Source organism: Schistocerca cancellata, chromosome 5, assembly GCF_023864275.1.
Source record: "Schistocerca cancellata isolate TAMUIC-IGC-003103 chromosome 5, iqSchCanc2.1, whole genome shotgun sequence".
NCBI lineage: Eukaryota > Metazoa > Arthropoda > Insecta > Orthoptera > Acrididae > Schistocerca > Schistocerca cancellata.
This window is the reverse complement of record NC_064630.1, coordinates 502,334,855-502,358,980: the sequence shown is the minus strand read 5'-3', so window position 1 is coordinate 502,358,980 and position 24,126 is coordinate 502,334,855. Positions and strand designations below refer to the sequence as shown.

Here is a 24,126-nt window from a genome sequence, read left to right as displayed (position 1 = left end):
TGCATAAATGATCACTTCATCCAGCACACAGAGTCTCCACAAACTCAGATGCGCATCTTCCTGTCCACAGTATCTCATCTCGTCTAGCACAATCTTCGAGTGACCACAATCTATAATTGCCTGAGAAGCTTTCAAAAAGTCCCATCCGAGAACGACGTCAAGGCTACACTCCTGTAGGATGATGAGTTCTAAGAGCTGTGTATGGCCACTTATACTCACACGAATGGTACATCTTCCTGTAGGTTTTACATATTTCCCATAGCCACCTTCAGCAGAGATGTTGATGAATACAGTTTTCTGCAACTGGCGATGGTACTTCTCCGAAATGAATGACTATGATGCTCCAGAGTCCACAAGAGCTTGGGCGGGTTGCCCATCCCAGGATATCAATGTAGTTTCCTATCATTTTTGTAGTAATCGATGGCGGAGGATTTTTCTCTTCAGTGGCGTCACCTCCAAGGAAGGTCGCACCCTTTAGTTTTCCAGGTTGCAGTGGCTATGTAATTGGCTGGAGCTTCTAAACGGTGATGGAGACCTTGATCAGTGTGTTGGAGAGCATCCTCTCCAGTGGCTAGCTTGTGGCGATGGTGACCTACGTCGTCCTGCACCTACATCATCTTGTTCATCTTCGTCGTCCCGGAGTTGGCATCAGCTAAGATCAGGCTGCTGTCTTCTGGCAAAGGCGTCATCAAATATCTGCCACCTTTCTCGACAATAGAGCTCCACATGCTCCTGACATCTGCAGTGGAAACATACTGGTTGGTTGTCCTGGGTCCTCCAGACGTCAGTATTCCTTGGTGCCCAAACAGGTTCCTCGTGCGGCATTGTAGGAATGTAACTCTGTCTGGGTCTCAACTTTTTCACCGTTTTATAGGAAAATGAAGGACGAAAGATTGGGTTCAATGTCTGTTCCAATTCCTACCTTATGACCTCTTGAAGCATCTCGGTTTTTTTCTCACCGTGCAATCCAAGTGCCTTCTGAACTTCCTTTCTCACTATCTGACGAAGAACACTTGTGAAATCAGTTGCTTCCTCCATCACAGACATCGATACGACGTTTGGAAGCTGCTCAAACTTCTTGTGTGGAATTATTTTTTGATGCATTGTCTCGGTATACTGGCACCATTTTATGAAGTCGTCTGCTGTCGAAACCCCCTTCAGGAGTAGGGCTTGATACATGTCCTGAGCAACACCTTTCATGAGATGTGCAACCTTATCTTCCTCCTTCATTCTAGGATCCACTATTTTAAACAGCTCCAAGACATCTTGAATGTAGAATGCAGCAGTTTCTCCTGGACGCTGTGCCCTGCACTTTAATTTATCTTCAGCCTTGCAGTTCTGTCATCGTGTGTCGCTGGCATACTTGCGCAGTTCCCCCTGGAATACTTCCCATTTTGTGATCTTCTCCTCCTTGTTTTCATACCATTGCTTGGCAGTGCCGTCTAAGTAGAAAAATACATTAGCCAAACATGTGGTGTCATCCCATTTGTTAAATCTGGCAAATACGCTCATATACCTTCAGCCACTCATTTGGATCTTGGCCATCGTCACCAGAGAACCCGGAAAGATTTCTCTTGTGGTGGCACACAGCTGCTGTCATCATAATGTCGTCGTCTTCTTTTGTGTCCGGCAGATTGCAATCTGTTGAATATGGCTCGAAGTTGGGTTTCTTGAGACGTAAACGGCAGCTCTGTCATGGCCTGATGGGAACCAGTGTGTCGTTGATCGTTGATAATGTGTGCTATCACAAGTTCCAATAGCCAGCATCTCCACCAGAAAAATGTCACGTAGAAGAAGGTGTACTTATATGAATAACCAACACTAATTTCACTAAATGAAGGTTTATTCAGCGCTTGCACATATAAGAGCGCAGAGCGAACTGCCTCCAGCCAGAACACATACACTGTATATACAGCTACAGAACATTCCAGTACAATGATTCTTGACATTTGTGGATACTTCTAGAATGTACTCAAACCGAATATAGAAATTAAAATGGTACAGTCCAGGTGAGTTTTGAACTCACAACTCTCCATTCAACAGTTTAGTATCATAAACTTCGCTTCTTCTGCGACAATATTATGAAAAGGAAAGTTGCCACTTACCATATAGTGGAGATGCTGAGTCACAGATAGGCACAATAAAAAGACTGTCACAAATAAAGTGCCATGAAGTCACACTTGAGTGTGGCTTCAGTTGCCTGAGACTGCAGTTGTTTGTGAGTTGTATTTGCGTGAGTGAGTGAGTGAGTGAGTGTGAGTGTGAGTGCGTGTGTGAGTGTAAGTCTGTGTGTGGTCTATTTTTTATGAAGGCCTTACTGGCTGAAAGCTTTATCTGTGAAAGTCTTTTTGTTGTGCCTATCTGTGACTCAGTATCTCTGCTATACGGTGAGTGGCAACTTTCCTTTTCATAATATTGTAATGTCCTTTTTTTGTTTGTTATTGTTCTTTTTTGTTCAGAGCACAGTTTAACATTTCTGAAGCTGCCAATTTTATATCACTCTGTAATCTTACCAATCTCTGGCTGAGTATTTTGGCAAAACCAAACAATGGAAACTCCAGATGGGAATATCAACAATGTAGGAAAAGATAGATTGCTACTTACCGTAAAGAAGACACGTTAAGTTGTAGACAGGCACAATTAAAAAACACTTACATAAAGCTTTTGGCCACAGTCTTCATTAGTAAGAGGGAGACATACATCACTCATACACACAAACAAGCACACCTCATGCACACATGAATATTTTGGCAGCTATTTTCAGACAAGACTTCATTATAGATAACTGCATCATCTTTGAAAAGTCTACCAGATTTAAACACCTAACATGAACAGCAAAGTTCCCCAAAACACCTCCCTGCAGTACACCTGAATTTACTTTTACATTTGTTGTTGATTCTCCATTCAAGATAACATACTACATTTGCCCTACCAAAAAATTCTGAATCCAGTAACAAATTTCATTAATGAGCATTGATGTGGCACCAAATCAAATGCTTCATGAGAGTCATCTACTTGAAACCCTTCATCCATAGTTTTATGAATATCATATGACAAAGTGAATTTTGGGTTATGCATGACAATTTCTTTCTGAAATTCATGCTGGATGGAATGGAGGAAATAATTTTGTTTGAGATACCTCATTATGTTTGAGCTTGGTGTATGTTCTAAAATTCTACAACAGATTAATATCAAAGATATCAAAAGTAGTTTTGTGTATCACTTTTTTTTTTTACCACTGGCACAGTTTTGGTTAGAGCAGTTATCAGTGTACTGTGTTTTAAAGAGGCACTAATTCAATAGTAAATTCTGGATAAACTCTGACAGGGATTCCATCACATCCTGAGGCATTGTTCAATTTTAGTGAGAACAGCTGTTTCTCAACAGTGACTGACACTAACATCTGCATCGCTCATCTTAAACTGGGTTTGTACTCCTGTATCTTTATTTGTAACAGAAAAATTGAAAATGAAGTTTGGCACTTCTGGTTTTACCTTTATATCCTCAATTTCAGGTCCTATGTTACTCATATCTGAATACTAACTTTTATTCCACTGATAGCCTTTTCATATGACCTGAATTTCTTTTGGTATGTGAGAGGTCATTTGCTAATATTCTGCTGTAGTACTCGTGGAAGGCTTGACGCATTGCCCTTCTGACAGCCTAACACATTTCATTTAGTACCTCTTTACACATGTTCCTACACTCCGTTATACACGTAATGTGAAGTAATCACTGTTTCTTTACAAAAACTGTAGCTCACAGAGGGGCCCTTACGTTATGAACTGTTCTGGTAGATACTTACATATCTGGTGTTTGGTCAATATTCCCTTACAGACACTTGCCCAGAGCTAAGGGTTTCAAGTTCCTCGCTGAGGTGCTACAATTTTGCTTCTTCATCTAGTTTACTGAACATGTAAATCTTCCTACTTTTTAGTTGCCCTTTGTGCTCTAATAATCGTCATTGTTACCAATGCCTTGCCGTCAGTGGTACTAGTTCCACTATGAACATCCGTAAAGACACCAGGTCCATTTGTCGCCACTGGACCCAACATATTTCCATCACAAGTGCCTTTCTGAACTATCTGCTCTACATGGTTTTCAAAGAACACATTCTGTATTGTTTCATATGCTGCTTACAAAACTGCAGCTACCCCAATTGATAGTTGGGTGATCAAAATCTCTTCCAATGATGACAGTGCCTGTGGAGGACATACATATTTGCGAGCTGAGGCTTGTATTATTATTTATTTTTTTTTATTTTCAGTTTTGTTCAAATCAGTAAATAAATATTAAATACAACTGTTGTTAAATCAAGTTTCAACAACGCTAGTAGTACAAACTTCATAAAAGATATTTATGTCCAGCAACAATAGGAAAAAGGAGGGAGGAGCCAAAAACCCAACTTGAGTACTTTATGTTTATCTACTTTAAAGTTGTAATTACATTACCAGTGTGTAGCCACATTCATTGACAGTTATCTTCTTGCTTTTAATTTGGTTTTGTGGGTTATAATCTAATTCTTGGAGATACAAATTAGAAAGTATGTAAGAAATTACTGGCTAAATGCTACTATCTATAAGAACATACTGATGCTAAAGAGATGTGGCCAAACTTGAAAAAACTGTTATTCAACATACCTGGAACAATAATTTTTTCTTTGGAAAATCTTCGGTTCATTGCACATTCTGTATATGCCATTTCTGATGCAATATTCTGGCTGCAATCTTGTTTTGATCTCTCCACTAATGGCCTACGAGGAAGTGTTTCTTTGGTATTATACACACAATTTATTTTCCCATGTTTGTTGTACTGTAATGAAGTATTTGGCACAATAGGTGGACTAAATGACAAAGGTTGCTGCTGTTCAAAGCATTCAACATCAGAATCATTCATGGATGATTCAAATTTGTATTTCAGGCCATCAAGTTTGTCAGGTGAAATGCTGTATATGTTACTTGTTGCTTCAGGTGTATCACAGGATACTGTTGAATTTATTGAACTGGAAAGAATGCCATGACTTGTTTCACAGTCTGGCATCTCTACACATTGTAACTCACAATTTTCACTCACAGTTTCTTTCTTTGTGCTGGAATTCCCATGCAGTATTAGATTCAGCGGGGATTCACGAACAACAGTGGTAGATGGCAGGTCATCACCAGCTTGTATACTTGCAGATTGCAAGTAATGTGTGGTAGTGGCAGATGGCAATGGCTGAATCTGGCACACTGAAGGTGATAACCTTGACAGAAATGATTTTTCAGCTTGTGTGATTGTATGTTGTGTATCACATCCAAACTGGTTTTGACCTAAAAATGTCAAAACAAATAAATAAAAATGAACAATGCAATGGTAAAGATCCAATTTGAATATATACTTAACATATTACAACTATTCACATAATCATGAACCTACTACTACTACTACTACTACTACTACTACTCCTCACACACACACACACACACACACACACACACACACACACACAGAGAGAGAGAGAGAGAGAGAGAGAGAGAGAGAGAGAGAGAGAGAGAAGTATAAGCCTCATAAGTTACTAAATAATAAATGCACAACTTAGGTTAATGTTGAGATATATAGGATGTCATAGGAGGAATGGTCAGTATTATCTTAAGAGTTATGAGCACTTTTTCATCTTCACTACTGTGAAAGACATCTCTTCTCTGAGCAAGTGCTCGTAGCTCTTAAGGTATGCATTTTACAGCCCATGTTTAGTAGACAATTGTTCCCTGTTTTCGTCCACTGTCTCCTACCAAAATCTGTAAAGCAAAGAGCTTGCAGTAGGAAAGATTTGTTTCACAGTATTGAAGATGAAGAAGTGTTAATAGCTCTTAAGCTATGCATTTTAGAGCCTGTTGTTCACTAGACATTTTTGCTTCCCATCATATCTCTGAATACTGAGCATTCCTCCTGGGACACCCTGTATAGCGTAAGTACATACATAAGACTATGCTCAACACTGCTGTAGAAGCTTGTTTAGTATAAACATCATAATTTAACTGATTAGAATAAAAAAAACACAGTCTCTGTTACATTTTCTTTGTTTTATCAGCATCATCAGGTATATCACTACCAATAAAACACACTAAAGTTAGTTACACAATCACGTTTATGCATTTCACACAAAACTTTTATACAATGTAATACATTCTTCATAAGTCATATGAGGAACAAAACAAAAGTGAAATGGAAGTAGATCATTTTAGATTTATTAAGGTATGGGGACCAGTAAACTCTCAACACGTGAAGCTGAACTGTTACAACACAAAGGACTGACAGTTGTCTCATCTGAGCACACTGGAAAAAAACCATCACGGTCCACCAAAGTACAAAAGCACTGCTGAAAATCAGGCCTATACAGTGAAAAATATGACACTTATCTTGGGAAAAAAGACAGTGTTTCTGAAAATTACTTTCTACCAGTACTGCCTAATAAGTTTTTATTCAAAATCAATAAACAGGAATTGTTACAATACATGAAGTGCTTGACAGAACACCGACAATTACTTAGTGTACATCCCATCACTTGTTCAAGTCGAGTGCAGGTAAAATTTACCATTGATGCTCCGTAAGCTCTGTTCCCACACATTCTAACACTTTACATGTGTACTTCTGTTACTATTGCATGAATGAAATAAGATGTAATCTGTGTCCAAGAATAGAAATCTAGGGCAGGAGGGAAGAGGGTAGGTAATAAAGTTCAAGTAATTATATTTAATAATTGTAAAACGCTAACCAAACTTAAAGAAGAGGAGCAAAAATATATCTGATGGTCCTATAGCATGTTACCAAAGAGTCATAGGCTGACAGGCCACATAGACAGAATGAATGAATGAATGAATGAATGAATGAATGAATGGGCACAGGGTGGACTGAAGAGGTTTTGAACACAGAGATGAGGGGGAAGAGGATGGTTTGGAATGAGAGAACTAGCACAAGATCAGTGAGAAGGCAACGCACAGAGATTAAGGAAAAAATAATTCTTGCAATATGGATAAAATACGATAAACATAAATAAAAACTGAAGGACAGACAGATTTAGTGAAATCTGATCTTGCCAAAAAATGAAGTGTAAGAAATATTCCTTACTCCCCAGTCCTCATACCCGTCCACTACTACAGAGGTGTGACAGACACCTCTTGTTTAATCACAGCAGCTACATTTATCTATCAACCACTACAAGCACTGTGTACTATCCTATTTAGCCAAGATCACCATCCAATTTTTCTTGCATGATTAGTTACTAGCAGAGAATGGGAACTAATTAACTCTATTATTCATTTCTGTTGAAGGAAATATGTATAAAGATCACATACTGCCACTGTTATTCAGCAGTTTAATGGCTCATGCACTCTCCTCTCCCTATACCAACTATTTTGAAATGTGAAAATGGCAACATACCCTCCCACCACATTCTAGAGACTGGCTGTCCCTTCTCCCATCCCCCACCTTCCCTGAACTTTTCACTAATCAGTACTCATCTCACTTTTTTTTTCTCTGTGCTACCAGATCTCCTTCTGCTGTTTCCTTTCTGCTATTTTCTTTTCTGTTCCCATTTAATGTCTTCCTTGCCATTACAGTCTGCCCTCTTAAGAGTTAAAATCCCTATATCTCACTTCCAATTTATTGTGTCCTACAGCTTTACACCCTGCTGACCCTTAAAACTGAACACCACGAAGGAATGAAATAAATGCCAAATCAGCATAACATGTACTACATGCTTAGATAGGGAAATGATTATCATTTCAACATAAGCTAGATAAGACTAACACCATCTGCATCTTGTACAAAATAAAATTGTGCTGCAGGTTTCTCATTCAAGACTCATACTTGCATGTGAGTTTGTTAGAAGAACACGTTACACCTCAGACAAGAAGTATTACCACCTATTACATCTACAGTTTATACCATCTACTGTTTGGCACCGAAATTCAACAGCGGCAGGAAAGAGCTCGCCGTGACCATGGTTTAATGTAATGCAATATGCTAGTCACTTTGGCTGAGATGCCAGGAATGTCACGCAAATACAGAATTGCTGGTTTCAGGAGGGACACAGAGGATTTCAGTGGTATCTTGCCACTAGTGGCCAAGAGGACAGACATACCATTCACTTGGCCATTCAGGCTCGTACAGTTACAACGCATACCTAGAGGGCACAAATGGGCTTGTTTGCAACAAGACAGATATCCACAAAGACAGTGTGATGCTGCTTGGAGTGCCACAAACTGTCAGCAAGGTGGGTGACCATTATTGCAGTTTCCCATGCTACAGTAATGCAAAGAGAAACATGCTGACAGTTGTAAGCCCGATGACAACAATCGACACAGAAGTGGCACCACATCATCTTTTCAGAGAAGTCCTTGTTCAGGGTACACACCTGTGTGTTCATGCGTGCATGCATGTGCACCTGGCATCATGGTACAGGATACATGACAACTGCCAACACAGCCAGTACTACGGACAGTAGTGAAGACTTTTCCTATTTCTTAGGACTGGTGGCTACGCCCTACCTATGATGTCCGCATAACATTATCTTTCAAGAAGTCCACACATTGCCCATGTTGTCCTGACCTGCCTTGATAAAGGGTGTTTTCAACTGTGTTTCTGGTCAGTACACCACTCCAGATCTCTTACCCACTGAAAATATCTGGTCACACTTCGCTGAGAGACTGGTGCACCACCAAATGCCAGCCATTACACTGATGAACACCAGCACAGAGCTAAAGTAGCATAGAATGACATACCCATAATTGCCATCCAAGCCCAGTTTGACTCAATGTCTAGATGAGTTAGAGCCATGTTGTTGCTAGAGGCCAAAACTCTATGTCTAAATTCTGCAGCACGAATACCTCCATATCACCTAAAAACCTAATGATACACTTTTCTTCTAAATGTATATGCACTGTAAGTACAAATTTCTTATTCGTTATCCATTCTTGTGTTGCAGTTTTAACAGCCAACAGTGCACAATCTTTCTTTCCCTCAATCTCCCTATCCTACCAACCTCACAACCTACACCATTACTCACAAAGGCTCATGGAGTGCACCTCGTACCCAGATATTCACTAAAATGACAACAGTCACACAGAAAAAACAGTGGATTTTAATCATGCAAACGAAAAACCTGGCTTTTATGGATAAAGCACTACAGCCAACTAGTGATCCACAAACAAAAATCATAGAATAGTTCAAAGTATACATTACACTTTGGCCGGAATTCATAGATTTTGACTGTTTCAACTAAATATGTAATAATATTAAAAAAGTAATGTTCTCAAGAAAGTCTCATACTTAAGTAGAATTTACTTAGAACACCACAGTTTGGATTCCAGACGGGCTGCTCAACTAAGAATGCTATTTATACATTCATCACCAAATACTACAAGCCACAAATAACAAAATACTGTTAGCTGATACTTTTGTGATATCTCCAAGGTGCTTAACTGCGTAGAAGATGTTACTCTCTTAGACTCAAACAAGTTGAGTGTACGGCCACCAATTCCATAATATTTGCGTATGTCTGGCCATCAATTCAACAATATTTAACGAGCAGAAAGCAAAACATTGTTCTGAATAATTCAAACAATGGTGAAAGGAAGAAAATTTTACTAATTGGGTAGAAATCACAGGAGGAGTCCCACAGGGTTTAACTTTGAGTACATTTCTATCCCTTATCCATGTGAATGATCTTTCACTTTGTGATGGAGCAAGCTGGGTTATTTTTACTTCCCCTCTTGTTTTGACATCTGCCTCCTTAAAATTCGTTTTTTTCAATTTTAACTAATTACCATTAAAATACATGAATATAATCTGTACTTTCATAATAGAGAAAGGTTGACCCTCAGTTTTAAGGAATATAAAACTAGATCTAATTTTGAGCTTAGTTTTATGTATGTAATTTATTTTCTAATTTATTTTGACTATTCCTAGTTAGTATCTTTCATTATAGGGAGAAATCAGTAATTGTTTCATAACTTAAATTCTATTGTTGACATATAAACAAATATAAATTCTCTACTAATTATAAACATTAGGAAGACGAAATGCTAGTATTCTTAAAGTATCTATTTGGCTTTAGTCGGAAACATGTTAACAAAAACAGCCTATCATTAATTTCAAAGTAATTAACACATTTGTCAAAAGTATTGTTTGTGTACTTATATTTGTTAATTTCATGATTTAAACAAATAATTCCGACTAACTCTGGTAGTAAAAGAAACTGTTAAAAACAACCAATTTTTCGATGTATTCAGTTAATCAAATGAGTTAAGTTTTAATTGTAATTTTTGTAAATTAAACATCAAACAATGTGTAGTTTCAGCACCTATTATTGTGATGATATATAAGGGCCTGATTTTTGGTCACAAGACAGTCAGTCCATGGCCGAGTATCAGATCAGGAACCTGTGTTGCTTAGAATGACAACAATATCTCAACTTAACAGTGAAATAAGTGTTACACCAATAGGCCATGTGTTAAAGCAATGACAGTGTCTGCTCCATACGTACCAGATTATTCTACAAAAACTGTGAACTTCGTGGTTAGGTTTTACTGCTCATAGATGTTCAACAGGAAACTTTTGTAGCAGTACGTGGAGGTTTGCCTGCAAACTATTAATGAGGCATATCGAAAGTTAAACATATAACTATATATTATTAGGGGCTTGTGAGCAGTGAAATTAAAACACACTGAAACAAAACTGTGCACCTGTCGGCTACATTATTTATGGCAGTCTGTGTCGGAATCCACAACCCAGTTTTCAGTCAGTGTAGCAATGCAGTGTGTCGACACAGAGGACATCAAATGAAATAAATAAAGCAGGCAGAACTGTTACAACTTGACAGTCATCAAGCAGAATTGGTATTTTTTGTAGACAGTTCTGATCTTATAATAAAGACCATTCAAGAGAAAGCAACAGAAGACATTTCTCAAAGAATTATTTAATGGTTCACTGGAAACTGACTTTCCCTTAACTTTTATGTAATACATTATCTTCAGTTCTGTACACCAAACAGCTGTGAAAATTACCGAACTATCAGTTTGATAAGTCACGGCTGCAAAACACTGACACCAATTCTGTACAAACGAATGGAAAACTGGTAGAAGCCGACGTCGGGGAAGATCATTTTGCATTCCGCAGAAATGTTGGAACACGCAATACTGACCCTACGACTTATCTTACAAGATAGATTAAGGAGAGGTAAACCTACTTTTCTAGCATTTGTAGACTTAGAGAAAGCTTTTGACACTGGACAACTCTCTTTCAAATTCTGAAGGTGGCAGGGGTTAAATACAGGGAGCAAGAGGCTATTTATAATTTGTACAGAAACCAGATGACAGTTATAAGAGTAGAGGAGCATGAAAGGGAAGCAGTGGTTGGGAAGGGAGTGAGACAGGGTTGTAGCCACTCCCCAATGTTATTCAATCTGCATATTGAGCAAACAGTAAAGGAAATGAAAGAAAAGTTCGGAGTAGGTATTAAAATCCATGGAGAAGAAATAAAAACTTTGAGGTTCGCTGATGACATTGTAATTCTGTCAGAGACAGCAAAGGACTTGGAAGAGAAGTTGAACGGAATCGACAGTGTCTTGAAAGGAGGATATAAGATGAACATCAACAAAAGCAAAACGAGGATAATGGAACGTAGTTGAATTAAACTGAGTGATGCTGAGGGTATTAGATTAGGAAATGAGACGCTTAAAGTAGTAAAGGAGTCTTGCTATTTGCGGAGCAAAATAACTGATGATGGTCGAAGTAGAGAGGATATAAAATGTAGACTGGCAATGGCAAGGAAAGCGTTTCTGAAGAAGAGAAATTGAGTGTAGCCATGTATGGAAGCGAAACATGAACAATAAATAATTCGGACAAGAAGAGAATAGAAGCTTTCGAAATGTGGTGCTACAGAAGAATGCTGAAGATTAGATGGGTAGATCACATAACTAATGAGGAGGTATTGAATAGAACTGAGGAGAAGAGGAGTTTGTGGCACAACTTGACTAGAAGAAGGGATCAGTTGGTAGGACATGTTGTGAAGCATCAAGGGATCGCCAATTTAGTATTGGAGGCTGTGTGGAGGGTAAAAATTATAGAGGGAGACCAAGAGATGAATACACTACGCAGATTCAGAAGGATGTAGGTTGCAGTAGGTACTGGGAGATGATGAAGCTTGCACAGGATAGAGTAGCATGTAGAGCTGCATCAAACCAGTCTCAGGCCTAAGGACCACAACAACAACTGCCAAGGAAACAACCTTACAGGAATTGATTGGCAATTTTCCACTTTTCTACATTAAGAACAAACAGAGAAATGCGGTCCAAAATATCCTGAGCCCTCAGAGGAAGATTTTTTAACCATCTACAGTGGCAAAATTTTAGGCCTACTTTCTTTGAATTTGAAAGTTCCATGTACATTTCAACTTTTGCAAGCGAGTCATGAAATAAATAACACAAACTTTGAAGAAATTACCTATGTGCCAATGAGAAGCAAGAGCACCTTTTTCAAAAGAATTATGTAGGGTGTGTAAGCTGAAGGTGCCTAATACCAATAATTTCTTTCCATGATCTTGTTTCATATTATTCTGCAGAATACTAATGAATTTTTCATTTACTGCAGGTTCATCCATACACACTTGCAGAAGTCTTAAGTTTGATACTTTCTACAGCAGCCATAAATGAATTTTTAATATTCTCTGCTATTGCACGGCCCATTAAAATACAAAAAAAGTATCTTGTATGAACCTGATATAAGTCTGTATTTCAAAACCTAACTGAAATATTCATCTGCTTGGTATGGCGGGTGTATTTAAAGTTCATGAAATAAAAGTGTGTACTCATCCACAGAATCTAAGCATTTAAACTAACTCTGTTCGAAATGTGGTGCAATACCAAAACAAATTATATAGGGACATTTTCTCTCCACAAGTGAAGTACTTTGCTGTTTCATTATCAGGAAACATAATTATAAATGAAAATGAAATATCTGTACATGACTTGAAAGAATAATTTGATTCACAGCTTTTCCTTGCCCCAAATTACTTCAGCCTTCAGACATTCATTTTCTGACAAGTATGCTTTTACTGTTGGCGAGTATTGGAAGCTTGGAGCTTCATGTATTGCTGAATTTGAGTGCAAGTCTTTAGAAAATTAAAGTAAATTGTCCACATTTTGTGATATTCCTGCATTTGGTTTAAAAAAATGCAGTGTGCTTCCTTGCTGTTTCACTAATGCAGTGTGTTTCTGTTGTACAAAGAAAAAAAATTTGCTGGTATTATTTTTAATAATACTGTTGGTAATTAATATAAAGCCCTAAATCAATTTTTAAAAATAATTATTGCCACCTCTGCAGTTTACAACCTATGGCAAATTTCTTCCCCCAGACACATGTTACAGCTACAAACTGTATTTCAAAAGACACAATTCTGCGAGTACTTTCTTTTAACAGTTTCCCTTGAATTGGCCACATACTTGCATTTTGCAGGTGGTAGGAGCCTAAAAGTCAAAAAACTTGCTACCAGCTAGACAATTCGACGTCTCTGTGTCATTGCTGATGTTATATTGTGTAAAAGTAATTATCATCATTTGTTCTTTACAGGCTGATAGATGGGGCCCTGTTATGTTCTTAACTGTTTGCATCTTTTAGTGTTCCAGTACTAGAATTGATCTGCTGGCGACACAGCTCTCTTCTCACGTAACCCAGTTCCACCTCTATTGGTTCTTGATGGCGGCAGGGAAACAATCCAGCATATGCCATATTGAATTTGAATGATGTGGTCTGTAATTCACACTTTTAAGCTGAAGTAATCTTGCTGTGAGAATTCTATGTCTTTGTGTCACCTATATAATGAAAGTGCTGGTGAAATTACAAGTTTTGCAATATAATTTGTGGGTGTAGCACTCCATTAAGTGCAGTGCCCAAGTAATTTACCTTTGCCCTTGTGATTTTTATTGTTATTATTTTGACTGTAAAGTACCTCATCTTCCTGCTAAATTTCCACGATTTCGAGCGATCATGATTACACACTAATCTTTTACCATTTGTTTTATCATTAATCATTTGTTTCATTTATACCTCACCTTTCTGATAAATTTTAGCACTCACCTCCTCAGATACTAAACAATAATTATTATCCAAGTAGGTACAGATTAAGTGTATTAACAACTCATTCATGAATTTATGTGTAACACGTGTAATTTAAGCACATCAAGTGAAGTATTCTCATCAAGTTACATGTAACATAAAATAACACCTTTGATAACCTAACAATAATAAATAAGCAATGGTAACTAAAGGCATAAAAATTTTCAGTGAGAGAAATAGATTTCTGCAGTACTGTTGTAAGAAATGTAGAGTAACCCAAGAATTCGCAGATTATTCAAAAGCATACAAAAGAATCTATGGTAGAGTAGTCAAAGGGGCAAAAATTATGCGGAATGACAATTTGATAAGAAACTCATCTAACAAAATGAGATCCGTGTGGAGAGTTATAAAGAAACAAACTTGTAGTTCAGCTCCGGAGAAAAAGAATGTACCAATAACACTAGAAGGTTCAAAAGTCACACACCCAAATTCAGTTGTGGAAAAATTCAATGAATACTTCACTTCACTAGCTGAAGATCTCATTCAATTATACTGTCAAGGACCAGTCCCAAGTTTCTCCAACAAGTCAGTGATCTCGACTGCTTCTATGTATGTTTATGAAACAAACCCCAATGAAATTGTAAGTAAAATTAAATAATTAAGCAATAAAATGTCAAGTGGTTTTGATGAATTACCTGATTTCATATAAAAAGCATGTGCTCACCACATAGCAAACCGCTTGGCAAAAATTTTCAACCTCTTTTTAAAAACTGGTGTATTTCCAGATATTTTTAAAATAGCAAAAGTTTCACCACTGCAAAAAAATGGTTCTTCTGAAAAAATATCAAACTACCAACCCGTGTCATAGTTAAGTTCCTTCTCAAAAATTCTATAAAAACTCTGCTATGACAGTCTTTTAAGTTTCATAAATAAATATGAACATCTTAGAGTACAGCAACACGGTTTTAGAAAGTCTAAATCTACACAGACAGCAACTTTTGAATTCTTAGATTGCATTTTACAATCCCTTGATCAACATAAATTAGCTGCAGGTATTTTTCTAGATCTATCAAAAGCCTTTGACGTCCTGCACCAAAACATTCTGCTCGAAAAATTACAAAGACGAGGTGTAGCACATAGCTGGTTGTGTTCATACCTAAAAAACCACAGGCAGAAAGTATCACTTCAGTATGAATTCAACAAAATGAATAAAACAAGAAACAACTCCTTTCTTTCTAGTGAATTACCAATAAAATATGGTGTACCACAGGGCTCAATCTTAGGCCCAATACTATTCTTGATTTACGTAGACGACTTAGTTGAATATATGAGCCCCACAAAAACTATCCTGTTTGCCGATGACACCAGCATATTGCTCACTGGATCCAGTCCAGAAACTTTGCACTCCACAGCAGAAAATACTATGAAAAGACTTTCTGAGTGGTTCACAAAAAACAAACTCATTATAAATACTGAAAAAACTGTGTGTGTCGATTTTCATTTAATTCCTCCAACTAATCAAATGTCTGTTCAAGCACAATTAAGAAATGATCCCCTAGAAAATGTAAGTGTCACAAAATTTTTGGGTCTATGGGTTCAGCAAGACTTAAAGTGGGAGACGTATATAAATAACGTGTCTAGAAAACTATCATTTGTGTGCTATGGCCTAAGAATTTTAAAGGCTACAACAAGCAAAACAACAGTACTGCAGGCACACTATGCACAGTTCCACTCACTAGTCCGATATGGGATCATTTACTGGGGATACTCAACTCACAGTGTAAAGGTTTTTAGAATGCAAAAAAGAGCTCTACGAATAATTTGTGGCCTTAAAAAGATGGAGTCCTGTAAATCACATTTTACTGAGCTTGGTGTTCTAAATGTTCCAAGTTTATTCATTTATGAAACTATCTTGTTCACTAGGGACTACCTCCTGAAAACAGGCAAACTACTACAGAACAAAAATGTACACAACTATAATACCAGAGGGAAATCAAATATACAGGGTTATTACACATGATTGAAGCGATTTCACAGCTCTACAATAACTTTATTATTTGAGATATTTTCACAATGCTTTGCACACACATACAAAAACTCAAAAAGTTTTTTTAGGCATTCACAAATGTTCGATATGTGCCCCTTTAGTGATTCGGCAGACATCAAGCCGATAATCAAGTTTCTCCCACACTCGGTGCAGCAGTAATGAGTTCGAAAGCATCGTTGATGCGAGCTCGCAGTTCTGGCACGTTTCTTGGTAGAGGAGGTTTAAACACTGAATCTTTCACATAACCCCACAGAAAGAAATCGCATGGGGTTAAGTCGAGAGAGCCTGGAGGCCATGACATGAATTGCTGATCATGATCTCCACCACGACCGATCCATCGGTTTTCCAATCTCCTGTTTAAGAAATGCCGAACATCATGATGGAAGTGCGGTGGAGCACCATCCTGTTGAAAGATGAAGTCGGCGCTGTCGGTCTCCAGTTGTGGCATGAGCCAATTTTCCGCGGGCTACGCGTGAAACTTGCCCACACGCGTTCAACCGTTTCTTCGCTCACTGCAGGCCTACCCGTTGAGTTCCCCTTACAGAGGCATCCAGAAGCTTTAAACTGCGCATACCATCACCGAATGGAGTTAGCAGTTGGTGGATCTTTGTTGAACTTTGTCCTGAAGTGTCGTTGCACTGTTATGACTGACTGATGTGAGTGCATTTCAAGCACGACATACGCTTTCTCGGCTACTGTCACCATTTTGTCTCACTGCGCTCTCGAGTGCTCTGACGGCAGAAACCTGAAGTGCGGCTTCAGCCGAACAAAATTTTATGAGTTTTTCTACGTATCTGTAGTGTGTCATGACCATATGTCAATGAATGGAGTTACAGTGAATTTATGAAATCGCTTCAATCATTTGTAATAGCCCTGTACAACAAAAATATCACAGAACAACAACCTATCAGAGAAGCATAATTAACATTGGTATAATACTACACAATAAGATACCAGAGGAAATAAAAAATGCTTCTCATCCAATATTTAAAGCTAAACTAAAGTCATTTCTAATAAAACACTGTTTCCATTCTGTCAGAGAATTTCTGAATACGTAACAAAATTAATTGTAATAGGTACCTATTTTTAATTTGCCTACTATTTTGCTAATACTATGTATTATTGTAACTTATCTTTGACCCGTCCAATATCAATTGTATAATTTGTGCTGTATGATAAAACTGGACCAATAAAAAATCAAATAAAATCATATGAGCTTTCAATGCTGCTTCTCCCATCAACACTATATCAATGTCCTTTACACAAATCTTACACTTTTCTTTGTGAATGTCTTTTGATGGCAATGGCCATTACTTATATTCATCTTGTCACGGTCACAGCTGGCTAAGCGACACTTTCCAGGCATTTTAATCACAATTTTAAAAATACACCTGTTCTGCAGAGTTTCCACCAAATGCGTGCTACAAGTAGGGATGGGTGATAAATTGCAGACTGATAAATTGCCACAGGTGTTTTCTTGTCACAGGTGGACTGTTTAGTTAAGGTTTCCGTATTCCTTACTATTGCTGCCAATGTACAGTATCTCCCACAACTGGCACTGCAGTAATGAATTTACATGCAGAAAATGGTGTACGTTGCCAGTACTGTATGAAATTGTACCCCTACTCTATTCTTCATGCCTGAGTTGGGGATAGCCTTATCTCCCTTGCCCTAATGTCACGAGGTTGAGCAACCCTCATAACTGCTTTGACCTTTGACCTATACATCAAGTCTTTTTTCACCTTTTTAACTTTGACAAGTTAATAGATTTTAAGTTAAGAACCCTGTATCAGTGAGCATACTGGCTATGTGTCGAATGGGGAAAGCACGTGATCTATCGAGTTTGACTGAGGGCAGATTGCAATGGAATGAGCATTTCAAAACCTGCACGATTTGTCAGATGTTCGATGAGTGCTGTGGTGAATGTCTTCAACACTTGGCAAAACCAAGGTGAAACCACATCCAGACATTGAGGGATTGGATGTCATAGGCTGGTCAGACTGTTAAAACAGGACAGGCAGGGAACTGTGGCAGAATTAACATCAGACTTAAATGCTGGGCAGAGTAAAAGTGTCTCTGAACATAAGGCACACCAAATGCCTCTAACATGTAACAGGCGTTTTTCCCTCATTCTATTTGTGAGTTAACAGGAAGGAAAATGACTAGTATTGGTATGGGGTACCCTCAGCCACACATCGTAGGGTTGACTGTGGAGTTTCAATGCATATCTAGAATGATGGGCTTCTGCAGCCAATGATCCATGCATGTGCTAATGTTTACACAACAAAATGAGCAATTACGACTAAAATGGACATGTGAACACCACTATTGGATGTTGGCACAGTGACAGAGAGTACAGTGACAGAGAGTTGCATGGTCTGGCGAATCCCGATACCTTCTTCTTCATGCTGATGGAAGGGCACAAATCCATCACCTTCCAGGGGAACAGCTTCTTGATAACAGTGCTACGGCACAGAGACAAGCTGGCGGTTGCTCCATTATGGCCTGGGGAACATACATATTGGCATCCATGAGTCCAGTGGAGCTTGTGCAGGGCACCATGATGACTGAGGAGAATCGGACATTGGTTGCAGACCACGTACATGCCTTCATGCAATCATGTTTCCTGACGGCAGAGGCATTTTTCAACAAGACAATGTGCCATGTCACAAGGCCAAGAGTGTGATGGAGTGGTTCGAGGAACATAGTGGTGAGTTCCAATTGATGTGCTGACCCACCAACTAGCAAGATCTGTATCTGACTGAGTAAATCTGGGATGTGATCAAATGTGTCATCAGAGCTCAAATCCCCTCTCCCTAGAATTTAAGGGAATTACGCGACGTGCACAGATGTGATGCCAGCTCCCTCCAGTGACCTACCATGGCCTTCTTGCTTCCATGTCACAATGTATTGCCGCTGTTATCCATGCCAAACAAACACATACTGGCTATTAGGTAGGTGCTCATAAGGTTCTGGTTGATCAATGTGTAACTTGACTCCATGCCAGAACAAATATTTTCAGTAGCTCCAGAAAAAGCTTTTGCACACACATCTAGCAGCGTAGTCAGGATTGGAAAGTGGTATGTGCTGGTCTTGTGATTAGACACAGTATTCATGTTCAGAAAAAGAAACCACATCAATTTGCTTGCCAATGAGGGGAAGGAGAAAAGGGTGTGTGTGTGTGTGTGTGTGTGTGTGTGTGTGTGTGTGTGTGTGTGTGTGTGTGTGTTTGGGGGGGGGGGGGGGAGACACACTACGTGTTGAGTACCGCTGTACTGCCAGGAGAACAACAGGAGATAGCGCCTCCACCTGCAGACCAATGTCGGAGGAGAACAGATATGCAAGGATAAGGCAGACTTAACCCATTTATCATCTGCTCTGGTGGCAGCTCATTACAGAAGAGACAGACATTTTGCTGGCTCATCTCAGGGCTCCTCAGTCTCACAAATCAGTTGATCGTGCAATCTGATTTCATTGGTGTCGTATCGGCCACCGCACAGCAGCCGTCAACTCGACACGGCATGCTACAACACGCGCGGCACACAGCGAGTACTGCTGGGGCCGCACACAATGTCAACAACTGGCGCAAGTGAACAGGTCGTCGCGGGGTTAGCGGCAGCGTACACACCACTATTGATACGGATTACCCTGGCAGCGCTGCCCTTGCCACCAGAGTGAGCAACCGTATAAGGGCGCCATCTACCAACACACTGATTGGCCGGACCTGCGGATTTAAGCGAGCTCCCTGAGCCCGTTTAACCAGTTCAATCTTCGCCAATGACTGTGTTACTACCTGGCTGCTGGATTCATGACGACTGAACCGTACTGTGGCCTCCCTGGCTGGAAACTTGCGACGCGTCAATATCGACTGGTTGGCAGTGGTTTGGACTTGTATTCTCTACTAGTGACTCTGATTTCTCCTATGTGCTACAGCCAGCGAAGTGTTGTGTAGTCAAACTTAAGTTTTGTTTTTGAATGGCAGAAGGTCAAATAAATTTGGTTATCACGGAATATTTGTTGTGTTATAGTGCGGACATAACAATTAGTAGAGTGGATTTGCAGATGATGACCTGGTCTATTCCAGAATGAACTGGTCTATTGCTATTACATAAGTGGAAAGGCAAAGAACAAAATAGGCTCTTTGTAGAATTTAAATAACAAAAGCTTTTCATGTTCGGGGTCTGGGGTGCTCTAGCATATCTCCTCCCCTCTCCCCGAAAGAATGTACCACAGGTGAATTCTACAACTTCAATGGGGCCTTAAATCTATGGGTAACAAAATTTTATTTCATTTAACAATTCAAATCTTGAAATGTGAGTACGATTGTTACATCACAGTGTAGTCACTACAATTGGTGATACAGGACCGATGGTGGCGGCATTACAATTGTAGCCGCCGCTGGTTGCAGAGACAGTTTTAAGGAGAAGTACAAGCAACTGATAACACTTATTTGACAAGGATGAGAGTATTTAAAAAAAAAAAAAAAAAAAAAAAAAAAAAAAAACAGAAACCCATGAGCCCACAAAGTCCAATGTCCTTACGGTGACTGCGTAACTACTGTGGTGGCACCAATCTGTTGCCAACCTAACCAGATAGAAATCACGGAACCGGATTTTGAAACACAATTGTTTGTTTTAACTGCAATCAAGGTGGACTGAAGCAGTGTTTGTTTTGTGATTACTTTGCACTGCTGATTACATCCTCTAAGTAACATTTTAATTATTTAATGGACCAAAGAAAAGTTGCAAAACTGAAAATATATTAGTGTGTGAAAGACACCAAGTAAGCTACTTGGTTAAATCTTTCTTATCATCAACCAGTATGAAATAAAAAATGAAACTGATTTAACTATGGTTGGTTGGTTCATTGGTGACTAAACAGCAAGGGAATCAGTCCCTTGAACCACGGGTAGTTCATCCAGAATTAGTGATGTCCACAAAGTAAAGAATTTACAGGGAAGTGTATGGCTTGGACCATTACATAGGTCAGATCAGATGAGGGATTCTCCCAGGGCTCATCTAATGGCAAGAAAAGCCCCACCCTGCATCCAACTCCTGCCAGGGCAATTAAGGGCGAAGACAGTAATAGAGAAAATAATGTCTTCAAGTTGGCAGATTTAGAACAGTAAAAGTGAGAAGGCTAAAAATGTAAGGGATGTTTGTTAGATCATCAATAATAAAAAACAAGGTGTGGAGCAGTATATATATAAAAACAAAGATGATGTGACTTACCAAAAGAAAGTGCTGGCAGGTAGATAGACACACAAACAATCACAAACATACACACAAAATTCAAGCTTTTGCAACCAACGGTTGCTTCATCAGGAAAGAGGGAAGGAGAGGGAAAGACGAAAGGATGTGGGTTTGAAGGGAGAGGGTAAGGAGTCATTCCAATCCCGGGAGCGGAAAGACTTACCTTAGGGGGAAAAAAGGACAGGTATACACTCGCACACACACCCATATCCAACCGCACATACACAGACATTTGTAAAGGCAAAGAGTTTCGGCAGAGATGTCAGTTGATGCAGAAGTACAGAGGCAAAGATGTTGTTGAAAGACGGGTGAGGTATGAGCGGCGGCAACTTGAAATTAGCGGAGGTTGAGGCCTGGCGGATAACGAGAAGAGAGAATATACTGAAGGGCAAGTTCCCATCTCCGGAGTTCTGACAGGTTGGTGTTAGTGGGAAGTATCCAGATAACCCGGACGGTGTAACACTGTGCCAAGATGTGCTGGCCATGCACTAAGGCATGTTTAGTCACAGGGTGATCCTCATTACCAACAAACACTGTCTGCCTGTGCCCATTCATGCGAATGGACAGTTTGTTGCTGTCATTCCCACATAGAAAGCTTCACAGTGTAGGCAGGTCAGTTGGTAAATCACGTGGGTGCTTTGACATGCGGCTCTGCCTTTGATCGTGTACACCTTCCGGGTTACAGGACTGGAGTAGGTGGCGGTGGCAGGGTGCATGGGACAGGTTTTACACTGGGGGCGGTTACAAGGGTAGGAGCCAGAGGGTAGGGAAGGTAGTTTGGGGATTTCATAGGGATGAACTAAGAGGTTACGAAGGTTAGGTGGACGGCGGAAAGACACTCTTGGTGGAGTGGGGAGGATTTCATGAAGGATGGATCTCATTTCAGGGCAGGATTTGAGGAAGTCGTATCCCTGCTGGAGAGCCACATTCAGAGTCTGATCCAGTCCCGGAAAGTATCCTGTCACAAGTGGGGCACTTTTGTGGTTCTTCTGTGGGAGGTTCTGGGCTTGAAGGGATGAGAAAGTGGCTTTGTTTATTTGCTTCTGTACCAGATCGGGAGGGTAGTTGTGGGATGCGAAAGCTGTTTTCAGATTGTTGGTGTAATGGTTCAGGGATTCCGGACTGGAGCAGATTTGTTTGCCACGAAGACCTAGGCTGTAGGGAAGGGACCGTTTGATGTGGAATGGGTGGCAGCTGTCATAATGGAGGTACTGTTGCTTGTTGGTGGGTTTGATGTGGACGGACGTGTGAAGCTGGCCATTGGACAGATGGAGGTCAACGTCAAGGAAAGTGGCGTGGGATTTGGAGTAGGACCAGGTGAATCTGATGGAACCAAAGGAGTTGAGGTTGGAGAGGAAATTCTGGAATTCTTCTTCACTGTGAGTTCAGAGCATGAAGATGTCATCAATAAATCTGTACCAAACTTTGGGTTGGCAGGCCTGGGTAACCAAGAAGGCTTCCTCTAAGCGACCCATGAATAGGTTTGCGTACGAGGGGGCCATCCTGGTGCCCATGGCTGTTCCCTTTAATTGTTAATACGTCTGGCCTTCAAAAGTGAAGAAGTTGTGGGTCAGGATGAAGTTGGCTAAGGTAATGAGGAAATAGGTTTTAGGTAGGGTGGCAGGTGATCGGCGTGAAAGGAAGTGCTCCATCGCAGCGACCGTTGGTTGCAAAAGCTTGAATTTTGTGTGTATGTTTGTGTGTCTATCGACCTGCCAGCGCTTTCGTTTGGTAAGTTACATCATCTTTGTTTTTAGATATATTTTTCCCACATCGAATGTTTCCCTCTATTACATCCATATCATTAATTTGAACCCAACAATTATGTTTGTTATTGTCACTGTTGCATTTCGAAATCTTTTCTGTCGTCTTATTTTCTCTCACTGTGTTTGCCACTAGTTTCACTTTGTATTCACCTTCTCCTTTTTACCGTAATCTACTATACAATTTTATCCCGCCTATATATACTCAATAATACGTAACCCACTTCCAAACTATAACCAAAAAAATATTTTTTCCGCTTTCAACACTACCGCTGCTATAAAATCCACCGTTTCTAGTTCACAAACAGTTCCTTTCACCTATTAAACAACCATTTCGGCTAGTTCTAATAATTATCGCTTTATTTCTATTTCAGTTTTCCCGCATCACTAATCATTTTTAGCCGCTTCCCACAGGTTTTAACGTCATTATTTCTTCGTCAGACAATTGTTAGCCCCATTTTCATAATCTGCCACCACAAAACCACTCCTTTTAATACATGTACACACAGTTCTTTCGAAAGTTTCCCGAATTTCTCCACCCTTTAACGTGTTTTGGCGGCAACACAACCACCTAACCTTTGTGCACATAGTTGTCTACCAACCCAGGTTCACCACAGGATCAACATAGCCCATCTTTAACCAACACTTTTTTGCCTTTTTTCACACCAGATCTCCAGTTGCTTTCTAGTTCACCTTTATCTCTCCCCATATATTTTTATTTTCATTTTCATTTCAGTCTCATGTTACATTTTCCACCTTCTAATACCATGTCACACTCACAACACCCCCACAACGACCCCATTAAGTTATATTTACATTCCCTCCGCAAACATGCCTTCGCCCTAGCCAGGTTACGATCCCATATTTTATTTTCTCAGGCTTGTCTGACATTAGGCATTACCCCCAAAGGCCTCACTCTTAAAGTTCCCATCTCTGGCTGCAACCCTTCTTTCCATCAGACCCTATACCAA

General features: G+C 39.6%; 1 protein-coding gene across 2 annotated transcripts in view; it reads right to left on the bottom strand.

Moving 5' to 3' along the window:
- LOC126188200 (uncharacterized) overlaps positions 1–24,126 on the bottom strand; it is a 318,265-nt gene that overhangs the window by 214,066 nt on the left and 80,073 nt on the right. For both annotated transcript variants that reach the window (XM_049929743.1, XM_049929742.1), the window contains exon 4: positions 4,641–5,309. In XM_049929743.1, coding sequence (XP_049785700.1) covers positions 4,641–5,309 — 669 coding nt within the window. The remainder of the gene's footprint in view (positions 1–4,640; positions 5,310–24,126) is intronic.